At 60.1% G+C, this 20,919-nt stretch overlaps 4 protein-coding genes and 1 non-coding gene across 13 annotated transcripts; 1 reads left to right on the forward strand and 4 right to left on the reverse strand.

Moving 5' to 3' along the window:
• ACADVL (acyl-CoA dehydrogenase very long chain) lies at positions 1–5,170 on the forward strand. Its single transcript, XM_038536637.1, has 20 exons — positions 1–166; positions 243–318; positions 591–656; positions 745–817; positions 899–963; positions 1,074–1,208; positions 1,615–1,759; positions 1,967–2,096; positions 2,209–2,334; positions 2,706–2,904; positions 3,025–3,129; positions 3,540–3,626; positions 3,709–3,771; positions 3,867–3,968; positions 4,038–4,135; positions 4,218–4,290; positions 4,385–4,457; positions 4,553–4,625; positions 4,721–4,796; positions 4,879–5,170. The coding sequence occupies exons 1-20, from the start codon at positions 105–107 to the stop codon at positions 5,017–5,019; spliced, it is 1,968 nt and encodes a 655-aa protein (XP_038392565.1). The 5' UTR covers positions 1–104; the 3' UTR covers positions 5,020–5,170.
• MIR324 (microRNA mir-324) lies at positions 3,186–3,253 on the reverse strand. The gene has a single exon (NR_049485.1). It is a non-coding gene; the product is annotated as a microRNA mir-324 (primary transcript).
• Positions 5,171–5,238: 68 nt separating the features above from the next.
• DVL2 (dishevelled segment polarity protein 2) lies at positions 5,239–12,816 on the reverse strand. Of its 8 annotated transcripts, XM_038536636.1 has the most exons (16): positions 11,555–12,491; positions 10,278–10,349; positions 10,024–10,093; positions 9,637–9,782; positions 9,397–9,506; positions 9,156–9,291; positions 8,932–9,022; positions 8,732–8,801; positions 8,506–8,645; positions 8,352–8,428; positions 7,743–7,810; positions 7,484–7,612; positions 7,261–7,392; positions 6,962–7,141; positions 6,373–6,591; positions 5,239–6,257 (listed from the first exon to the last, which is right to left on the reverse strand). In XM_038536636.1, the coding sequence occupies exons 4-16, from the start codon at positions 9,750–9,752 to the stop codon at positions 5,809–5,811; spliced, it is 1,917 nt and encodes a 638-aa protein (XP_038392564.1). In that variant the 5' UTR covers positions 9,753–9,782; positions 10,024–10,093; positions 10,278–10,349; positions 11,555–12,491; the 3' UTR covers positions 5,239–5,808. The 8 variants fall into 8 exon arrangements, with proteins under 8 accessions (XP_038392564.1, XP_038392562.1, XP_038392560.1 ...); XM_038536634.1 differs by lacking the exons at positions 10,278–10,349; positions 11,555–12,491 and adding an exon at positions 12,580–12,816 and having other exon boundaries at positions 9,156–9,288; positions 9,409–9,506; XM_038536632.1 differs by lacking the exons at positions 10,278–10,349; positions 11,555–12,491 and adding an exon at positions 12,580–12,816 and having other exon boundaries at positions 9,156–9,288; positions 9,400–9,506.
• A 735-nt stretch (positions 12,817–13,551) lies between these two features.
• PHF23 (PHD finger protein 23) lies at positions 13,552–18,668 on the reverse strand. Of its 2 annotated transcripts, none has more exons than XM_038536639.1 (5): positions 17,713–17,957; positions 16,085–16,116; positions 15,825–15,917; positions 14,446–15,283; positions 13,552–14,355 (listed from the first exon to the last, which is right to left on the reverse strand). In XM_038536639.1, exons 1-5 carry the CDS (start codon positions 17,744–17,746, stop codon positions 14,141–14,143), a joined length of 1,212 nt encoding a protein of 403 aa, XP_038392567.1. In that variant the 5' UTR covers positions 17,747–17,957; the 3' UTR covers positions 13,552–14,140. The 2 variants fall into 2 exon arrangements, with proteins under 2 accessions (XP_038392567.1, XP_038392568.1); XM_038536640.1 differs by lacking the exon at positions 17,713–17,957 and adding an exon at positions 18,039–18,668 and having other exon boundaries at positions 13,554–14,355.
• A 147-nt stretch (positions 18,669–18,815) lies between these two features.
• GABARAP (GABA type A receptor-associated protein) lies at positions 18,816–20,913 on the reverse strand. The gene is made up of 4 exons (XM_038536647.1): positions 20,705–20,913; positions 20,067–20,145; positions 19,804–19,922; positions 18,816–19,305 (listed from the first exon to the last, which is right to left on the reverse strand). The coding sequence occupies exons 1-4, from the start codon at positions 20,792–20,794 to the stop codon at positions 19,240–19,242; spliced, it is 354 nt and encodes a 117-aa protein (XP_038392575.1). The 5' UTR covers positions 20,795–20,913; the 3' UTR covers positions 18,816–19,239.
• Between the last annotated feature and the right edge of the window lie 6 nt (positions 20,914–20,919).

Consider the following 20,919-nt stretch of genomic DNA (forward strand, 5'->3'; position numbering starts at 1 on the left):
TGTGGACGATGAGTCAAGACCGGACCAGGGCAGCCAGTCTTTGGCAGACGGGTGGACGGCGCTAGATCTGCGCTCAGGACCGCGGCGACCGGAGTGGTTGGGAGATGCAGGCGGCACGGATGGCCCCGAGCGTGGGGCGGCAGCTGCGGAGGCTGGGGGTCGGAAGGTGCGAGTCGGACAGGAGGGCAGGGCCGGGGTGGCAGCGGGACCGGGGACCCGGACTGAGCCCCCGCTCCCCACAGCTCGCGGCCCAGCGCGCTCCTGGGGCAGCCCCTGCCCGGTCCGGCCTGCCGACCCTATGCCAGTGGGGCCGCTCAGGTGAGTGACGGCGGCCTGGGGCGCGCAGAGCGGGAGGCGGAGTCCGCCTCGGCTCCCCCTTCCCCGCCGCCGGCAGGGGTCTCCCTCTCCGTCCCGGACACCTGGCGCCCGCGGTAGCGCCGAAAGTAGGGGAAAGGGCAGGCCAGGGTGCCCTGACGATGGAAGTAGGGGAAAGGTCGCTGCGTCCGCCTCCGCCCGCACCCAGCGCTTCCCGTGGTCTCCAGCTCCTCGGGAGTCCCTTACCGGGCCTCGCTAACTGTCCCTTTCCCCAGGCGGTTCTGGAGAAGTCAGATTCCCACTCCTCTGAGGCTCCGACCAGAGAGAAGCAGGCCAAGGCGGTACGTGGCCTCCATACCGGGAGGACCTAGGCCAGGGGCTCACCCACTGCAGCAGACAGCTCGCTGAAACCCCCTTCTCCCTGAGCAGGAATCCAAGTCCTTTGCTGCGGGGATGTTCAAGGGTCAGCTCACCACCGATCAGGTGTTCCCTTACCCATCTGGTAAGTAGTCGTCGGGGCGGGGCAGGGCAGGGCCTCTCCACTTCCCCGGTGACCTGACCAGCCTGTCCTTCTCCCCCACAGTACTCAGTGAGGAGCAGACCCAGTTTCTCAAAGAACTGGTGGGGCCTGTGTCCCGTTTCTTTGAGGTGAGGAAGGACTGGGGTGGGGGAACAGAGGGCTTTGGTCCCTGATGGGATGGCAGAGGTGTTCAGCAGCCAGAAAGGAACCTGGATGCGACATCCTGTGCCTTCTCCAGGAAGTGAACGATCCTGCCAAGAATGACACGTTGGAGAAGGTGGAGGAGACCACACTGCAAGGCCTCAAGGAGCTGGGGGCCTTTGGTCTGCAAGTACCCAGCGAGCTGGGTGGTGTGGGCCTCTGTAACACCCAGGTGAGGGAGCCCTGGTCACTGCCAGCATCGCAGGCTATTCCAACATTGCTGATTAAGCGCCTTCCTCATGTGACCTAGGGTTTAGGTTTGTCAGTTAAGGGGGGGCCTGTGTGATGTTGACTGTGCCAATATTTGCATCTTTCAAAACAAAAAACATGGCTCTGTTCCCAGTACATAACACCTTTCCCAACAAAATACCAAACTATATGATATCCCTCCGGGCCACAGAATTCACCCAGTCTCACATGCCCTAATGGTAGGTGGGAAGCCTCCAGACCAGGGTCCCATTCTACCATGGGAACATTCTTTCCAGTCACTATGTAGGGATGCCCCTATTTGGCCCTGCCAAGACACCCCCCCCCCCCCGATGCAGTCAGTTAATCCCTGACACTGCTTTTCCCCCCAGTACGCCCGCTTGGTGGAGATTGTGGGCACGCATGACCTTGGTGTGGGCATCACCCTGGGAGCCCATCAGAGCATCGGCTTCAAAGGCATCCTGCTCTTTGGAACAAAGGCCCAGAAAGAAAAATACCTCCCCAAACTGGCATCTGGTGAGGCGGCTCTAGGAGCCCCAGCAACTGGGGGTGTCCCGGGCTGGGTACAGATGCCACCACACAGCTGGGTGGCTCAGTACATGGGGGTTCTGGGAAGGATTGAAGCTGAGCATTTCCAGGAGCACTGAGGGAACGGCTGCAGGCAGGGTGCAGACAGCGAGGGGCCTCTGCCTGTCAGCAGTTTAAAGGTGCTCTCACCCACAGGGGAGAGCATAGCTGCTTTCTGTCTAACGGAGCCCTCCAGTGGGTCAGATGCAGCCTCCATCCGATCATCAGCTGTGCCCAGCCCCTGTGGAAAATACTATACCCTCAATGGAAGCAAGATCTGGATCAGGCAATCCCTCTACCCTCCCATACCATCCTGTCCTCCCCCCTCCACCTCTTCCTAACTTCAGGCCCCCCCTGCTCTGTCTCCCGCACCCTGATAGCCCCTCGTTTTTCCATAGTAATGGGGGCCTGGCAGATGTCTTCACGGTCTTTGCCAAGACACCAGTTACAGATGCAGCCACAGGGGCTGTGAAAGAGAAGATCACAGCTTTTGTGGTGGAGAGGAGCTTTGGAGGTGTTACCCAGTGAGTGGGTTTGGGGAGGAAGCAAGCAGTGGAGCCAGGTGGGGGCAGCACTGAAGTCCAGGGCAGATGGTGTTACAGGTCACCCTGGGGATGTGTGCAAAACCCCAAGCAGCTGGATGGCTTGTTCGCTTTGGGATTAAACTGCATGGAACTAATATAAAGCTTTAGCTCCCAGAAGCAGTGACCCCAACATACAGTAGGACAGAAAACCAGGCATCTACCCTGTGAGCATGGAAGCCTGTTGCCTGCACCCTCTCCTATGCTGGCAGCTGCGATTCCTCCCTGGCTCCTAAGAAAGGAAACCCCTCCCCCGCCCCACCCATGGCTACCTGTTGAGCACACCTCTGCTTCCCTGTCCTGCCCTGTCACAGCGGGCCCCCTGAAAAGAAGATGGGCATCAAAGCCTCCAACACGGCAGAGGTGTACTTTGACAGTGTGCGGGTGCCAGCAGAGAACGTGCTTGGGGAGGTGGGGAGTGGCTTCAAGGTCGCCATGCACATCCTCAACAACGGAAGGTTCGGTATGGCCGCAGCCCTTGCGGGCACCATGAGGGGCATCATTGCAAAGGCGGTAAGCATCTTCCCTTCCCCTGGCACCCAGGTCTCTGTGGGCCCGTCCCTCTCAGCCCTGCCCCTTGTGTGTGTGGGGGGGGCTACAGAACCACAACGCAACACATGTGCCCTCTTCCAGGTGGATCATGCTGCTAATCGTACCCAGTTTGGGGAGAAAATTCACAACTTTGGGCTGATTCAAGAGAAGCTGGCCCGGATGGCGATGCTGCAGTATGTGACTGAGGTAAGGCTCTCCTTCTCCCCTGCCCACCCCCTCCCTGCCCTCTCCCCCGGCGGTTGGACTACAACCCCCAGCAGCACCTGGGGCAGTGGGTCTCCAGCTCCACACCAATGCCCTAGGGGATGCGGGGGGGCGCAGTCGGCTCGGGAAGCTGTGCCGATCTCCCAGACCCACTCAAACTTTATTCCACTTGCCCCCCACCCTTACTTCTTCACCCCTTTCAAACAAGTCACATGGCTACAAGCCCCCGCTGAACCATCTCCGGGGACCAGATATTTCACCAAGCCCAACAGGTGGAGCTAGAAGGTGAAGGCGAGGGGAGCTACGGCAGACTTGGTCCTGGGGGCTCTGGGCCATCAGGGCCAGTCTGACGCCGTCCTTTTCCTTCCTGTGTCCCCACCATGCGATCTCAGTCCATGGCTTACATGGTGAGCGCCAACATGGACCAGGGATCCACAGACTTCCAGATTGAGGCCGCCATCAGTAAAATCTTTGGCTCGGTGAGTTCTGGGCCTACAGGGCGGGAGAGCCCAGTGTGGAGCCTGGTTCCAGGACCCATCTCACATGGTTCTCCGTCCCCAGGAGGCGGCCTGGAAGGTGACCGATGAGTGCATCCAGATATTGGGCGGCATGGGCTTCATGAAGGTACCAGGTGGCTCTCTGCCTGGGGTGGCCACGGTGGGGATGGCAGGGGCGAGCGGGCTTTTAGGGGTGTGTGCTCTGGCTTCCCCCCACGGCAGGAGCCTGGAGTGGAGCGTGTTCTCCGAGATCTTCGCATTTTCCGGATCTTTGAGGGGACAAACGACATCCTCCGGCTGTTTGTGGCTCTGCAGGGCTGTATGGTAAGAGGAAACTGGGGCCCGGGTGGGGACAAGAGTGTGCCCTGACGGTTGGGCCCTCTTCCCACACAGGACAAAGGAAAGGAACTTTCTGGACTGGGCAATGCCCTCAAGAATCCCTTCGGGAATGCCGGTCTCCTGCTAGGAGAGGCAGGCAAACAGCTGAGGAGGTAAGCTCTGAGCCCAGGGCGGGGCAGGGTGGGCTGGGGCAGGGTGCAGCCACTAACCAGTCACTCTCCCCCTTCTGTGAAGGCGGGCAGGGTTGGGCAGCGGCCTGAGTCTCAGCGGCATCATCCACCAGGAGCTGAACCGGAGCGGCGAGCTGGTAAGCCAGCAGGTGGGCGGTCAGCAGCCTGCATCGGGCAGGGGCTGGTGCGGCTGGGCCACCTGAGCCCTGGGCGCCTGCCCTCTTTATGCAGACCGTGCAGGCTCTGGAGCAGTTTGCCACTGTGGTGGAGGCCAAGCTGATAAAACACAAGAAGGGGATTGTCAGTGAGTGAGCCCTACCCCATCCCCACCCGCTTCCATTCCTTCCCTCCTTCCCTTCCCGGCTGTCACCATCCCAACCCATCCCATCTACCTGACAGATGAACAGTTCGTGCTGCAGCGCCTGGCAGACAGTGCCATTGACCTCTACGCCATGGTGGTAGTTCTGTCCAGGTGAGGCAGCAGCGTGGAAGGTGGGGGTGGGGTGGGGGGTGGAGTTCCCAGGCCAGGCTCAGGGAGGTTCATGTTCCCTTCCTGCCTTGCACCAGGGCCTCCAGATCCCTGAGCGAGGGCCACCCTACAGCCCAGCATGAGAAGATGCTCTGTGACAGCTGGTGTATTGAGGTGAGGTTTGGGGTTACCCAGGGCAGGTGTGCGGCTAAGGGCAGGCGTGCGCCAGCCTGAACACCACCTTCCCTGTCCCCAGGCCGCAGCCCGGGTCCGGGAGACCATGGCCGCTCTGCAGTCTGACCCGCAGCAACAGGAGCTCTTCCGGAACTTCAAAAGCATCTCTAAGGCCTTGGTAGAGCGAGGTGGCATGGTCACCAGCAACCCCCTCGGCTTCTGAGTGCTCCCCGCTGGGGCCTGGCCAGGCCTGTGCCTTCTCTCTCCAGCCCAGCCTGGCCCCGATTCTGCCTTAAAGAGGCCCTGGCCCCGGGGCGCTGCTGCTCTCGGAGGCCCACTTACAGCCTCTTAAGTAAAGGTTCTCACAAGCCACACTCTGCTCTCCTCTCGTCTTTCCCTTGCTGCCTGCCTCCCTCCCAAAGAAAGGAGCCAGAGGCGGGGGGAGTTTGCCCCTATTGCTTTATTTGGTTTTATACAAGTGACTAAATAAATAGAGTAACAAAAGCAGCTACGTGGGCCCCCAAGACCAAACACCCCAGCTTCCTCTGACTGCCGGCTAGGGTGCCCACCCCCTTCCTCCTCCCAAGGTACCACTGACCCCCCCCACCCCGCGCAGGGCACAACTGACAGGGCAGACAGAGTGGGAGATCACATTCTGGGGCTAGAAGAAAGGGCCCAGGAGACAAGGATTCTTCATATAAAAGTGGAAATATCTACTAAAAAAATAGTCCAAAAAATGTATGAAAGTCTATTTCAAACCCCCCAGAAGTCTTACAAAAACGGTAAAGCTAAAAATAACCAAAGGTCCCTTGTACACCCCCGAGGAAAAGGGGAGGAACCAGGCACTGCTGGTGAGAGTCACAGTGGCAAAGACCCCAGCGGGTGGCTAAGCCCAGGCCCTAGAGGCGTGATGGGCAGGTGACCGATGAGACACCCAGTCACAGGACAGAAGCACCAAGGGCGGACTGGATGGGCCGAGGGAGGAAACTCAACGCGGCCCCCGCTGCGCGCCCTACATAACATCCACAAAGAACTCACTGGGGTTACCCATGGCCATGTGGAAGCTTTGGCGGCTAGCTGTCAGTTCTGGGGGCACAGAGCCCAGGTCTCTGACAGGAGGGGCCCCTGGGGGCTGCACTGCTGGTGGGACAGGGGGTGGAGGGGGGGGCATCATGACCACCATCATGGGATTATAGGGGAGGGCCATCCCCGGGGGTGGCCCATAGGGATGGAGCCCAGGGTGGGCTCGGAGATTGGGGACACCCCCTGACGAGCCTCTGGAAGGGGGAGGGCCCCCATCACCAGCCCCACCCGGCTCCCCGCCCCGCCGGAGGCTGCCCCCACGGCTGGAGGGCTCAGACTCACTGCCGCTGCCGGACTTGGACTCAGGGGCCCGTTCCTCGGGCCTCCCTGTACGGCCTGCCCCCCCATCGCTTCGTGTTGACCCACTGCTCCGGCTCCCTGTGGAGGTGGAGGGGATGAAGCCGCCTGAGCCCTGGCCCAGTGTCCCTTGGCCTTCCTAGTTCTCTGGGCCATGCCCACCACCAGCGCTACCCGCTGTCAGACCATGACTTACCCTCGCTGTGCTGGCTGCTGGCACTGCCGCCACCATAGGTGTAGGATGACAGCTCGTGGTAGGGGGGCGGCTGCGGGCTGTATGGGTGTGGAGTTGGGTACTGGTAGGAGAAGGTGGGCAGCAGAGGCCAGGGGGTCGCCCCAGGCAGAGGAGCCAAGGTGTCCTGGTCTGAAGCCCCACTGGAGCCATCGTTGTCATTCAGAGACAGGTTGACCAGGTCTGGAAAGCAAAAAAGGAGATGGAGAGTCACTGCTTCAAGAGGCTGGGATGTCAGGCATCGCAGAGGAGCTGATTCCCTGAATCATGCATGATGGAGGTGAAGACAAGGGCCTCCGACAGGACACTCCTCGTGTACCACGGCCATTGCTCCCAGGGCCACAAGTACCACATGCTCTCGTGAGACTCCAGAGGAGATAGCACCCCCTCTCTGCCCGGGTACCCCAGCCCTGCACCCAGGGCCAGCCTGGCCACAAAACACAGGGGGATATTGTTGGCCAGGGCAGGTCCCAACGCAGGACACACACTGCTTAACAGTGGCCCTGGCTGGCTACTGGAGGTGGAACGAGGCAGTGGGGACACGCAGACTTACAGCTCTCACAGCCGCCACTGAGGTCTCCGAAGACGTAATAGCACTGCTCAGAAAACGTGATCTTGTTCACAGTGTGGCGGATGAGGCCCGCCTTGAGCAGCCCGCTGGCATACTTGCGGGCCTCCCGCCGCTCGGGAAAGCCCTCCACGTGATGGTAGAGCCAGTCGACCACGTCCGAGCCTGAGATCAGAGAGCACTCAGGTTCTCCTCTCCAGCTCCTGCCTCACCCCTGCCTCACCCCTGCCTGGGCCACCACTGCCACCTTATCTTCATGCCACCTGCCTGGGGCCCAACCATACCCAGAAAGGCGTTAGGGATGGTGATCTTGAGCCACATGCGGTCTCGAACTTCCAGTCCAGACTCCGGAGCTGCCATGGCCTTGGTGACAGATGCCATGTCCGTATGAATGGACAGACCCCGGCCCTCACAGCCTATCGGAGAAGAAATGAGGAGTAGAGACCGGGCCACACACTGCTGAAAGGCCTCCCAGGGAGGGGAGGGTGAGGTGGGCTGGGGGCTCACCCTCGGGCAGAGAAGACCCGGATGTCATGGTGCTCATGGACGAGGAGCCCGGGTAGGTGGGGAAGGTGCCAGTCAGTGCAGCCGAGTGAGACACCCAGGCAGCTGGGTCGATCGGCTGGATGGGCTCATCTGGGACAGAGAAGGTCCCCACAATGATCGTTTCCCTGCCACTCCCCAACTGAGACCCCGACCCCCATCCCACCTCTGCCCTGACCCTCCTCCACCCCTTCCTGTCATCCTCCTCCCCTGTAGCACTCACTTCGAGGAAGAGTGAAATAGGCCTGGGGAGACGGATCCCAGCACTTGGCCACAGTCAGCACAATGGGGCTGTGGGGAAGGGGAGACGCAGTCAGGCAGGGGCGGGGGGGATGGGGCGAGGCTTTGCGAGGGTGAAGGATGGACAGAGACACAGACAGACCAGGCTGGAGAGCTGAGCCTGGAGGCATCAGTGAGGGTGACCCACCAACACAGACAACACTAGAAATGAGGCTGAAACACAGAACCACACACACTCTATGTATGGGTCCATGCAGAGCCAGTCCAGGTCACAGAAGCTGAGCCCGCTGATCGAGGATGGGGACGGACACATGCACATGGACACACACACAAGGGGAGGGGAGGCAAAGCAGTGCAGTGATGACAGATGACAAAGGACACCAGGGCAGCGCTCCCTGCCAGGGAGACTGGTGAGGGGACTGCAGACTCTGGAGCACAACCCCCCAGCTCACGATCAGGTGGGGGTCATGCGGGCCATCCTCTGCCCCACGGTGATGTCACGTTATGGCTCAGCCCCTCTGGACACGCACCACCACGCCCATGCTAAGGGTGAAGCCACGGGCACCAGGAGAGCAGATGAGAGGTGGCTCACCCCGGCTTGTGCACGATGTCCCGCAGCACCCGCACTGCATCATCGTTGCTCATGTTCTCGAAATTCATGTCGTTGACCTGGAAGCCAGGTTGGCGAGTGAGTGTGGGTGAGAGCTTGTGAGACGTACCTGCCCCCCAGATCCCCCACAGGGCACCTGCAGCAGCATGTCACCCGGCTCGATGCGCCCATCGGCTGCCACCGCACCGCCCTTCATGATGGAGCCAATGTAGATGCCGCCGTCGCCCCGCTCGTTGCTCTGGCCCACGATGGAGATGCCCAGAAAGTTGTACTTCTCTGCAGAGCAGGCGCCCATGACAAGGAAGCCAGCCAGCGTTCCCCGGGGCCCCCGCCCTGGACCCCCAACCGGGGCCCCCTCGTACCCATGTTGAGTGTGACTGTGATGATGTTGAGAGACATGGTGGAGTCAGTGACGCTACTGAAGGACGAAGCCTAGCGGGGAGACAGGGAAGGCTTGGGTTGCCTCCAAGGACCCCAGATTCTCACTTTCTGGGCCCACATACCCCTGAGACCAAGGCTCCCTACGCCTGTAAGACGCAGCCATCCCGTGAGCTCCCCTCACCCTCTCCAGGCGGGGTGGCCGCTGTTTCCTCCGCCGCCGGTGGCGCTTGAGGAGGCGAGAGGCGCTGCTCTGCTCCGTGGAGCTGCTGAATCTGTCCGGAGGAGAGGAAGGGGAGTGCTGGCTGGCAGAGCAGGTGGGGGGGGGGGGGGAGGGAGGCAGAGACCAGCTTGGGCCTGGAGGACATCACCCGGTGGCGCTGGGAAGTGCAGGGCTGGGTGCCACACCTGCTCATGGTGTCATCCTCATCGGAGTCCCCCAGGCTAGTGCTCTCCAGCTCGCTGGTCATAAGGGTTGAGGAGCTCTCATACCCGGCCAGGTGGCGCTCCAGCCTCGAGGGTCCACCAGGCCTGTGGCCCCCTGCTGTGGAAGAATAGAACCTTCAGGGACCTGGCCTCAAGCTGCCTCCCCCATCACAGGGGGGCCTGAGCCCAGCCCCCAGCTCCTGGGCTCCTGGGCCCCCCTCACCACCGTGCTCACTGCTGTCTCTCCTACGAGGCCGTTCCCGCCGCAGGGACACCACTGACTCGGTTTCCGTCTCAGGCTCCAGGTTCTCCCGGCTGCTGGACACGTTAGGGCTAGGTGGACAGAGATGGCATGCGACCGCGTCAGGGGGACGGGGCTCCGTGTCCTCAACCTCCCCCTGCCCAGGGTCTGGGGTCTCCTCCTTGCCTCCCTCCCCCGGACTAAAGAATCCCAGAGACTCACTGGAAGGACGGAGGCCTAGAGTCCCCGATGCCGCTGGTCCTCTCCGGTGGCAGGGGGGGTAGCGGTGGGGGGGGCGGTGCCAGCTCTGCCCGGGGCTCGTGGGCTGGGGGAGCCATCTCGGGTTGGGGGTTCTCTGACGACACCAGCTGGAAAGATGCAATGACAAAAACTGACTCAAGCAAGGAGGGAGGCAACCGAGGTGGGAAGACAGGAAGAACACAGGGTCTGAGCAAGCACGTGGCCTGCGAAAAGCACAGGGAAAGCAGGAGGGAGCGGTAGATGCTCCAGAAGAAGGCTGAGGAGCTACAGCTGGCTCCCAAGCAGGTGGAGTGGTGAGGACCCAGACTGACAGGACCCTGGCAATGCGGGATGGACAGGGCTGCTTACCCAGGACACCACCCTCCCGTTGAAGCAGGGAAGGCGGGCGTTGTCATCTGAAATCTCCTCCTTCACCACCCTGCCAGGAGGGACAACACAAGAACCAGTGAGATCGCCCTAGCGCCCCCCACACGCACCCCGACTCGAGGCTTCTCATCTTCGTCCAGCTCAAGGACGATGACTTTCATGCAGCCGGCCAGGCCCTCTTCCCCAACACCGAGACACTTCACTCTCATGCCCCGGGAGTCTCCAAATTCACTCACCCCCTTTCCTTCCTCCTCCTCCTCTCCCCAGCTCATCCTCGGCTTTCAATGCTGGTCCAAAGATTTCCTATGCTGGTCCAAAGATTTCCTAGAGTCTGAGTCAAACCTCATTCTCCAATCTCAACGACCGTCCCACTCCCTCAGGTGACCCCAACTGCCCCAAAGATCTCTAACCTTTGGTGTCTCTAACAGCCCAGAATGACCCCAAACCTCCCTGAGCCCTACCCCGCTCCTCAAGGCACCGTCCCCAAACCCTCCAAAGTCTCTATTCTCATGCTTTCTTGGTTTTCTCTGAGTCATGTCCAAAGCCCTAGCCCAACATGCTACCTTTCCCCCACGAAAATATACCCATGAGACCCAAGGATGACACCTACTGGCTAGGCTGAGCACTCCCAAGGAGAGGTGAAGCCCACCTTCCCCTTCCCCCGGGGCTCATCTGGCACAAAATTCTACACTGAGCAACCTGTTCTGCCTGACGGACCTCAAAGCCCAGCCTTGGGGTCATTCCTCCCCTGGGTTCCTTGGGATGGACAGGACTTTGCCCCTTCTTCTCAACCACCACGTGGGATCACCACAGCCTATTCTTTTTTTTTCTTTTTTCTTTTTTTTTTTTTTTAATTTTTATTTATTTATGATAGTCACAGAGAGAGAGAGAGAGAGAGGCAGAGACATAGGCAGAGGGAGAAGCAGGCTCCATGCACCGGGAGCCTGATGTGGGATTCGATCCCGGGTCTCCAGGATCGCGCCCTGGGCCAAAGGCAGGCGCCAAACCGCTGCGCCACCCAGGGATCCCACCACAGCCTATTCTGTTCAACACTGCATCCTGGCCACACAGCAAAGACCCTGATGGTGGTAAAGTGAATGTTAATAAATATCTGTTCAATACTGTTAACGAGTATACTTGTTGAACAAGTATCTCATGAACAAACACGAGCTCTGAGAGACTGAGTATTGAACAGAAGGTCTCTCTCATACTCACATCCTCACCTCCAAATTAGGACAGCCTGTCTGATTAACCCTTTACCCTAATATGGTTCTAGGAGCCTGGATGCGTGACAACTTAATCCCACTTGTTATCGATAGGGCCACTCAGCCCAATCCCTACCACTGCTCTGTCTCGATATAATGCTGGATTCTTAGAGATGTAACCCAGTCCCGGCGGAGCCCAGCCCGGCAAATGATTCCACTCTCTATCACCATAACCCCGTTTACAGATTAGCTGAGCTCGACGCTAGCGATCATCACAACTCGCTAAAAAATTACTGTGCATCGCTTACCTATACGAAGTTTCTTGTGCCAACTGTGTCTATCTCCTGGGTCATATCATTGCTAACAAACAGGAATTTCGATCTAAATCAAAGGTAACTCCCAACACAGTCCCACCTTCCTCACGGCCAACGGTCTTTCTCAGTAGAAGCCAGTCCATTCAGCTATCCCAGAACATGGGCTGTCTCAGGCCAATCCAGCCTGCCTTCAAGAGCTGAGGCTGGCTACCTGGAGAACTCAGCCTCAAAAACCATAAGCAAATTTATTATTAAGAATCCAAGTCTGGCCCAGAATGACTCCAAACACTCCAGAATAGCCATATTGGGCTATTTTAGCAATGACCTACAACGTCTCCACACGCAGCCGTCCATACCAATATAGACCAGATTATCCCAATACAGCTGTCTGCACTGGCATAGCCTCAAAAACCTTGTCTGCCTCTCTACAGAGCGTCCCCATGAAACACTTGACCCCAACAGAAACTTAAGATCAACCAACACAACCCAGAAGAGACAGAAGAGCAGGAAATTCTTCCGAGAGAGCCTGGTAATCTGCTCCAAAGCAGCCTAGAACATCCCAACACACCCTTTTCTGCACCAGAACAGGCCAGATGTCCCCAAACAATCTTATCTGCTCTAGGATGGTCTAGAATGCCCTAAAGCACCCCAACACGGCCCAATCATCGGGAGATTCCACAATACTGCCCGTGGGCCGCAGGACTGCTCGAAAGGCATCGGATTACCCAGAATAACTCCCAAATAAACCAGTGTGCCCCATTCTATTCCAGGACAGCCTAATCTTTCCTGATCTGGTTCGGCACGGCCCGGTGTGTCGTCCTGGAGCTCCGTGCGTCTCGATTTGTCCAAGCGTAACCTTACCCAACCTGGGATGCCCAATCTAACCCCCGCATAATGCCCTGTCCAGCACTCCAGCCCAGAAAAACCCAGCGTGGCCTAGGGCCGACCTGTGCCCCTCAGCAGTGGCCGATCCACCGCCGCGCAGCCCCCACCGGTTCCAGCCTAGGCCTCGCGCTCACCCGAAATCCTGATCCATAGACTTGAAAAAGTACTTAGCGCCCGCGGGCCGCTGCAGGACGCTCTTGAAATCACCGAGGGTGATGCGCTCCGCCGGAACCGGGATCTTCACCAGGTAGGGAGTCTCCTCCTCATCCAGGTGGTAAATCACCTTCGTCTCCCCGACGCCGCCGCCCCCCGCGCCGCTGCCCGCCATGGTCTCGCCCGCGCGCTCCCAGGTCCCGCCGCCCACCCAACCGGGCGAAGCGCCCCCACCGCGCCTGCGCACACCCGCACCCCGCCGCGCGAGCGCGGACACGATCAGCCGGGCGCCGGAAAGGCGCGGCGGGAAGGCGGCGGGGATCAGCGGGGTGGCGGCCGACGGAAGGGAAGGGGGCGGGCCGGAGGGCTCGACCCGATGCCGCAGACTCGGCCGCCGTCGCCGCCGCCACCGCGCGCCACCGCCGCCGACGTCGCGGGCGCCCTGCAGCACCCCGCCCACCTCTCCCCATGTCACGTGGTCCGCGGCGGCCCGCCCTCCGTCACGTGACTCCACCGACCACGTGACCTACAGGCTCCGCCCAGTGCCAGCGCCACGTGATCATTGCTTTCAGCAACGGTCTCCTAGCCCTCGACGGCCCCGCCCCCAAATGTGTCCCCACCCGCGTCCTCCGAGCACCCCGGCGGAGGCCGGCACTGGCCTTCGGGGGGCCTGGCCACCGGTACCCATCCCGTTTGGCCCCACTCGGGCGGAGAGCTCCAAACAACGCTGATTCCCTGGAGCGTGCGTGTTGGGAGATAGGATGGGGGTCCTGGGCTGGGGTGCCCGGTGGAAGCAAGCCGACTGAGGGCCAGGCTGGGGGCGGGGGTCTGGGGAGCTGGGGGGTGGGGGCGCGCAGAGCCGGGTGGTTTTCTGCTCTGGAGGTGGGCTTCAGCCCCCCGCGCCTTCTGCTTTTCCACCGCGCCCCCACCCAAGCAGGACAGTCAGGGAGGGCTATAAACACAAAAGAGCCCACTCTGCTTTATTTACAACACGCAGGCTGTCTGTACAAACAGCTGGCCAATATTATTAAAAACAAAAGAGGTGAGCGAACATATCGTCACCTGTTTTCCTTCCTCCCTTGGCCAGACCCTGGTTGGTACTCCACCTCCGAGCTGCCCTGCCCAAAAGGGGAAGTCCAAAATTAAAAATACAACCGGTGTAGAATAAATGGGGAGATAAAAGAAAAGATGAAGAAGGGGAGTGCTCTATTTACACTAGAGTTTTATAGCCAGCTGTCCCATTCCACCCCAATTCCAACCCTGGCCCAGAAAGCGAAGGGTGGCAGGTCTAAGGAACAGAAATTATGTGTCTAGGGACCAGCCTCTCACCCCCAACTGCAGCAGGTCCATATTCAAGTCCACAAGGCGGGAAGGAAAGATAAGGTTGGAACGTGAGACACTCCTTTCCAAACCAGCCTCCAGTGGGAATTCCTGCCTCCCAGTGGGACAATACCCAAGCTCCAGGGGGACGGGCCGAAGACCCGGAGGCTCAGCTCCCAAGTCATGCTGTCACATGGAAGTCCCAGCCTAGGCACGGCGATGTCAGGGCTCTCCAGACTTGGGAGTACCCCCTAACCGCCGGGCCTCTGGCCGCAGTTCCTTGCATTTCTGGCAGTAAAAGAAGTCAGGGACGTTGGTCTTCTTGATCTTAGCACAGGAGAGGTGGATCCACGTCCCACACAGGCTGCACTCAATCATGGGCCGCCCTGCAAAGGGCTTTCGGCAGTAGCATGTGATCAGGTCCCATGAGTCATCACCTGGGGAGAGAAGGTTTGCTTGGTGTTGAGTTGTCTGCAACAGCCCCAGGCCCACCCTCCAAGCCAAGCCTGGGTGGCCCCAAACCTCACCTGATTCTACCATGATGTCCTCATCCATGACCCGCATCTCGCCTTCACTGGAGCTGGCATCACCATCCTGGCTCGTTTCAGTGCTGCCCACTTCCTTGCTTTCACCGTCGGTGGGAGGGGCTCCTTCGGGGTGCACTGTGGCTGGAGGCCTAGAAGCCTCAGGGGGTGTTGGCAGCACGGGGGCTGGGGCTTCCCCCCCTACCATGGCTACCATGTCTTCCTCTTCTTCCTCTTCCTCTTCTTCCTCCTCCTCTTCAGAGTCTGTGTCACTGGGGGGTGCCCGGGGAGGCCCAGGAGGTGGGAGTCTATCTCCTCGGTCTGCCTTTTTCAACTTCCGTTTCTTGCTCTTCTTAATTCGAGACCTCTTTTCCCCGTCCCCAGGAGCTGGCCGAGGCCTCCTAAGCACCCCAAAGCCAGCCCCCCCTCCTGGCCCCAACTTTCGGTTCTTCCGGTCCTTCTTTCGAGGGGGCTGGGAGAGGTCTCCCTGGGCAAGGGGTACTGGGGTAAGAGCAGCAGGGGGCCGGGAGGCGTGTGTCAGGGAGGTGGGGGACAGTGGGGACGCCACTTTGGGACCATCTAGATCAAAGAGAGAGTCCTTGAGCTTCATCTTCTCGAGCAGAGTTGCACTGTCAGGGGCCTGCAGACGAGAGAAAGTGGACCTTGGGGGTCCTGGCTGAGTGGGACCCCCCTGAGCTGCCCTCCTCTTGGATGACTTTGCTTTCTTCACAAACGTCTGGATGGTTCGGAGATCTGAGGGGGCTGAGTCCCAGCCATCACTGTCTGCCGCACTCTCACCGCGCAACGGAGAGCTGGAGCCAGAGGCTGGCCAGTCACTTTCCTTGAAGGGTGGCAGGGAGATCAGCATCAGCAAGCTGCCCAGTGGCATCTCAACCCCTCTGCAAACCCAGCTTAAAAACCAGGGTCAAGATTGACCCCAAAATATCCTGCCCAAGCCACCCAAGATCACTATACTCATAATTGTCCCCCCCTCAATTCACCTTAGCATCTCCTCTTGGCAACGTCTACGTTAACTCTGCCCTCACATCCTGGCTGTCTCCCCAGTACCCCCTGCCTGACAGCACTGTCTCCCTAGACCAGAGAGCCCTCTTTACCGGTTTTCCTAAAGCCCCATTTGTGAACCACTTTCAGCTTCCTTAAAGGCATGAGAAGGCTCTTCATGAACACCCCCCATCCCTAGGCCATTCACTGCTACTCAACCCACCTATCTCATTAAAACCACCCCCTAGGGCATTTTTCCCACCAGTTACCCATTTCACATGTGGTAGATTTCTCCTATCAAGGAAAGCAGTCCCGGTTGCTTCGCACCCTTCCAAGGTCCTAGCCCACCACCCCTCAGCTTGTTGTCCCCCAGTCCCTACCTCTTTACTAGGGGGGATGTAACCGGCATAAGCCAAGACAAAACTGCAGAATTTGTTGAAATCTTCAATTGTTCTCCGACGTTTCTCTGGAGGCTGAAAGGAAGGAAACCTGTATCACAAGGAATTTAAGAGGGACCTTCCCGAAGAAGGCACAATCCCTGTGGTAGGCGATCTAGAACCAGCAGGAGGAGGAGGAGGAGGAAGAGGGAGGGAGGGCCACCGACAGTAATACCGGCCTGCAAAGGTAAAGGAAAGCTCACCTGAGTTTCTGGCTTCAGGGTCGGAGGTGGATCTGGGAAAGCAATAAAAGCTGAGTCAAGGCACCAGCAGAGTCCGTGCGAAGCCCCAGCTCTAAATCTTGAAAGTCCCAAGCGAACCGAACCCCCTCTCGCCTCCGGTACCCCCCGCCAGGCCGGCAGGTCCCCAGCTGTGCTGGACCCGCCCCTGCTCCCCCTTCCGCCCTGCGAGGGGCGGAGTCAGGGCGCGGCGCCCTCCCCGGCCTCGCTATAGCGCTCCCCTTCCCCCCACCGGAGGCCTGGCGCCCCGCCCCCCCAACTCACGGTTTCTCTCGACTCCACAGTCTACTCGATCTCTTGGCGCCCCACCCCGCCATACCGCTCCCCGGACCGAGCCCCGGCCGCCGCCTGCCCTGCCCTTCCCACGCGCCCAGCGCCTCGCGCTCCCGCCCGGCTGCGATCCGCCGCCCGGGGCCCTCGGAGCCCGCACACGCAGCCCGCCGGCCCCCAGGGTCCAGGATGACCACGCCGAACCGCTCCCCGCCCTCCGGCCCCTTCTGCCCGAGCACGAGGCCCGGCGCGCCCCTCACCCCCACCCCCCTCCCAACACACACAGGCACACACATCCAACGCCACTCTGCGGCCGGGACGGACCGGAGAGCTCTGGCTCGGACGGCCCCACCTGCCCCCTCCGACCGCGCTCCCCACAATTTCGCCGTCCCTCCGCCCCCATCCGGGGCTTTGGCCCCTCCCCGTCTCGAGCTCCTCGGGCTCCCCGCCGGGCCCCCGGGCCCAGTTCCTAGCCCTCCGGCCGCCGCCCCCCCTCCGCCCCCGTACTCACCACCAAATGACTAGGCTGCGGACCCCTAAACTCTGGCCGCCCACTCCCCCCCCCCGCTACTCTCTCCCTCCACGGCAACCCCCGCCGCTGCCGCCGCCGCTGCCCCCCTCACCCTCCGCAACTCTCAGGCTCCAGCCCTCGCCGACCAACACCCCCCCCCAACTCGCCGGTCTGAACACCCCCCCCCGCACCCCGCCCCACCGCCCCACCGCCCCTACAACTACCCGGCTCTCCTCGCTCCCCGGCGTTCTGTCCCCACAACTACCCGCCCTGTCCAGGTCTCCCTAGCGCAGACAATACCCAGACCCCCTCTTCTCCCCACAACTCTCTGCCCGGCCCTCCAACAATCACCCGGCCACCTCCAGCGGCAACTACCCGGAGCTCCGGCACCGCCGCCACAAACTCCCCCACCTCGGCCAACTACCGGGCTCCTCACTCAGTCCTCCTCTACATCCTCCCTCCTCAACAACTCTCGGGCTCCCGATCCCCCCCAACCTCCCGGCCTCAAGGCCCCAACGTGCTGGAGGCCCTCTCGGCCCCTAACCCCCGGAGCTCCGGCTCCCACTCCCCACCCCCCCAACACACACATTCTCGGTGTCTCATCTCCAACTACCCCCAGCCCGGTCTCCCACTCCTCTTTCACCAAGGTCTCTCAACTCGTCGCTCTCCCAGCTCCAGGGGCAGGCCCTCGACCCCCTCCCCGCGCTCCCCCGCCGGGCTTCGGGGCTCGACCTCCAAGTTTGCCAATTGATTCCTCGCCCGCCCCCCCCCCCCCCACCGGCTCAGCGCTCCGTGCCGGTCGAGAGCTCACCTTCGGGACTGGGCTCCGCCATGGCTTCCAGCATCGCCCCCTCCCCTCCTCCCGGTCCGGCGCCCCCCTCCCCTTAAGCCGGGGATCCCGGTGCCGCCTCCGGTGCTCGGTGCTCCTACTGCCTCTCTCCACAGAGGTGTCTGCCTCGGCCCGGTTATGACTCGAGTCCGCTAGCCGCTGCCGCCACCTCCCTCTACCCCTGCCTCCCGCACTCCCGGACCGGGCCCCCTCCCCCCGCGCCGCCGGCCGCCTGCTCCCTCCTCCTCCTCCTCTCTCCTCCCTCCTCCCTCCTCTCTACCCCCTCCCTTCGGCGGGCGCCGACGCACAATGCATCATGGGGCTTGTAGTCCGTCCGGGGCCAGCGGAAAAGGGATCGCATAGGCCTCTGGAACTTCACTTCCCAGCAAGCCAAGGAACAGCGCAGGCGCACTAAACCGCTCCCCTCCCCCGGGGAGTGGCGGGGAGATTGGGAGCAGAGGGCAGAGCGGAAGAGCGCGCGCAGGCTCCTGGGAAATGTAGGCTGGGCGGGACTAAGAAAGAAGGAAAAGAAGGGATTAGAACTCTCGGCCACCATACTGCCTCATTCTGCGGCTGCTTTCTCCCCCGGGGGACCGCCCCACTTCCGGCCAGGCGGAGAAATGCTTGCTGGGGGATGAAGTTCTCCTGATGATAATGGCTCCCTTCTCGCTCCCTTGAATTCCACCCACTGGCACCAAGTCTGGTCAAGTGAGATGCAACCCAGGACAGAGTCCTCTGACTGGCTCCCACGCACGAAAATCTCTTCTTTCATCCAAAAGCTGTAACAAACTTGGGTGCATTTATCTAAAGTGGATACTTACTTTCTCCCCAGGAACCCAAAGTAAAAAAACAAAAGCCACTGTATTTTTTACATTGGGACCCAATACACAAGTATATAAAAGTATAGTTTCATGACCTGATACTTGGGAGTATTCGATCACAACAAAAATACTTTTGCGCAAGCAGTAACCCAATATCAACAGAATAAACCAGAATGTAGGATTACTGCCCCTCCAACCTCCACTCTCCCCACCAGAGGACAACTAGGAAAAAAGGGGCGGGAAGCAACACAAAGTAAAATCCAGTTCAGCTTGGTGGTTTCCTCTTTATTGATGTGCCTCCTGCCTTCCCCCCAACAATTTCAGTCCCTTCCCTCTACCCCCAAAAATGAAGGTAATGAGAGGAAGGGAATGTTGGGGTTCTGAGCCCCTTGGGCAGTTAGGGAACAGAAACCAAAACAATCACCGGATGTGACAGAGACGGACAATCAAGAAGTCTAGAGCAGAGTGGGAAAGGTCGAAGAGGAAGGGGAGAAAGGAGAGGTCCAAGAAGCCACCTCCCCCATGAGCCCTCCTGCTGAGAAGGGCTGGAGGAGAGCCTCAAACATTAGGAAGTGCAGGTCCCAACAAAGGGAGGTGAGGGATGAGCCCAAAGAAGGAGTAGGTCGAGGATGGGGGCCACCTCTGTCTTTGTAGAACCGGACCCCCCCCCACGTCAGGGGCAGCAGCTTCACAGACCGTAGACGCTTTCATCACTGTAGGCGATGTATAGAAAGAAGTCTTCTTCGTGGTGTTCCTGGATGGAGGCAGAAAACTATGGCACTCAGACGTCGGGGCTGTGGGCACGTGAACCACCCACTGCCCAGACACGTTTTTTGGAAAGCCCGTTCTTTCTGAAGACCCCCAAACGCTAGTGCCCTGACTCATACTCACTCATTTGCTCCAGGCCTTAGCAGCCAACAAGATTACCGCTGGCAGCAGTCCTGGGCAAAAAGATCTCAAACTGTTCCAAAATCTGCTGCCTTATACTTACCTGGCAGGGGAGATACCATGATCACAAAATCTGCTGCCTTGGGATGGTGGGGAAAGTGGACAAGAGGGTGGATCCAAAGCACTGCTGTAGTTCTCACCTCTATTCCCAATACCTTTATCCAAGCCCTCAACCTGGGACTACCCTCAAAATTTTGAGGTCACACGTAAAACTGAGAGCCAGCCAGCTAGTCCAAGAACTGCTGACCTGAAAATCTCTTCCAACACCTCTGCGGAGCCCCTGACTCCTTCCCAGTCACCATACCTGGTATAGCTGACCCATTGTGGCACTGGTGGGTGGAATGACGTTGTTGACAAAGAAAAACAAGGCATCCTCAGCTCGGAGATGAATTCGCTTCCGGATCAAGAAGTAGAACTGACCAACTGCCAAAGAGACAAGATACGATAAAGTCACAGGGATCAAAAAAGGCCTCAGAAGAGCAGTCACTACGGGGAGGCAGCATTTTCCCACCGACACTGCACCCCCACGCACAGGCAGCAAACCTGGGTCCTGGGTCAGGTTCCCACCTGTGAGATCAGAAGGCACCAGATACTTTTTTTTGTCCAGGTCTCCTATCCGAGCTTTGGGAGCCTTTTCTACTATCACCTATAAAAAGAAAGACGGAAATTAGGAAGCATCGAGGGGGGACAGCCCCACAGTCACCCCGTCGAGAACTCCAGAAACAAAACTGCTAGCACCCCAAGCCATCCAACTCGTTTTTCTTTGTCTGGGAACACGCGGTGCAGCCTCAAGCAGAGGCATCCTGACCCCGCAGCGTCAGGCTCACCTCGATATCCTGAATCCCCCGGCTGGGCGTCATAATAAACGAGGATCTTAGGCAGGCATGGCTCGTGCGAGCCGACGACAGCGTCGGCCTCGACGAGCCGGCCAGCTGGGAGGTGGCCATGGGAAGCCCCGACTGTCAAACTCCCTGCAGCCTCCCCAGCACTCCACACGTCTCCCTCGGCCAGCCGCGGCCCCCCACCCCCAGCTCCCTCGCCGCCCCGCTCCTTCCAACCTCCGCTCCCGGACACGATAGCCCCTGGCCCGGTCCCCGGCCACCCCCGCCAGCAGCCCGATGCCCTCGCTGCCTCGCCGGACCCCAAGCCGGGCTGTGGCGTCAGAGCCAGCGCCCCGCGTCCGCGGCCCCGGCTATGGTTCTCACCGGAACCCGGTCCGGGTATTTCTTTCTGATCTTCTCGCCCTCAGAGCGGCGTTTCTCGAACGGATGCTCTTCTTTATACACGAACTTCATCCTCCCGGGAACCGGGCTGGACCGGGCTGGGCTGAGGGAACCCGGGGGGGGGCCGGGACGGGGGGCGGCGGCGACGGCGGCGACGCGCGGGCGGACTCAGCGGAGCGATCCCGGGACTTGCGCCA

Source organism: Canis lupus, chromosome 5 (genome assembly GCF_011100685.1).
Source record: "Canis lupus familiaris isolate Mischka breed German Shepherd chromosome 5, alternate assembly UU_Cfam_GSD_1.0, whole genome shotgun sequence".
Taxonomy (NCBI): Eukaryota; Metazoa; Chordata; class Mammalia; order Carnivora; family Canidae; genus Canis; species Canis lupus.

What these genes read in the sequence shown, in the direction of transcription:
- DVL2 (XM_038536628.1), bottom strand. Translation starts at nt 12,773, where the DNA reads ATGGCGGGCAGCGGCGCGGGGGGCGGCGGCGTCGGGGAGACGAAGGTG. An exon ending in AGACAGCAGTGAGCACGGTG is followed by an intron (nt 9,292 to 9,396) that starts GTGAGGGGGGCC and finishes ATTCTTCCACAG; the next exon opens with CAGGGGGCCACAGGCCTGGT. An exon ending in CGGGTGACATGCTGCTGCAG is followed by an intron (nt 8,429 to 8,505) that starts GTGCCCTGTGGG and finishes CCTGGCTTCCAG; the next exon opens with GTCAACGACATGAATTTCGA.
- GABARAP (XM_038536647.1), bottom strand. Translation starts at nt 20,794, where the DNA reads ATGAAGTTCGTGTATAAAGAAGAGCATCCGTTCGAGAAACGCCGCTCT. An exon ending in AATACCCGGACCGGGTTCCG is followed by an intron (nt 20,146 to 20,704) that starts GTGAGAACCATA and finishes TTCTTTTTATAG; the next exon opens with GTGATAGTAGAAAAGGCTCC. An exon ending in GGTGCCTTCTGATCTCACAG is followed by an intron (nt 19,923 to 20,066) that starts GTGGGAACCTGA and finishes TCTCTTTGGCAG; the next exon opens with TTGGTCAGTTCTACTTCTTG.
- PHF23 (XM_038536639.1), bottom strand. Translation starts at nt 17,746, where the DNA reads ATGCTGGAAGCCATGGCGGAGCCCAGTCCCGAAG. An exon ending in CCCTGAAGCCAGAAACTCAG is followed by an intron (nt 15,918 to 16,084) that starts GTGAGCTTTCCT and finishes CCTTCCTTTCAG; the next exon opens with CCTCCAGAGAAACGTCGGAG. An exon ending in GGACATCATGGTAGAATCAG is followed by an intron (nt 14,356 to 14,445) that starts GTGAGGTTTGGG and finishes TTCTCTCCCCAG; the next exon opens with GTGATGACTCATGGGACCTG.
- ACADVL (XM_038536637.1), top strand. Translation starts at nt 105, where the DNA reads ATGCAGGCGGCACGGATGGCCCCGAGCGTGGGGCGGCAGCTGCGGAGG. An exon ending in GGTGTTCCCTTACCCATCTG is followed by an intron (nt 818 to 898) that starts GTAAGTAGTCGT and finishes TCTCCCCCACAG; the next exon opens with TACTCAGTGAGGAGCAGACC. An exon ending in CTGTGTCCCGTTTCTTTGAG is followed by an intron (nt 964 to 1,073) that starts GTGAGGAAGGAC and finishes TGCCTTCTCCAG; the next exon opens with GAAGTGAACGATCCTGCCAA.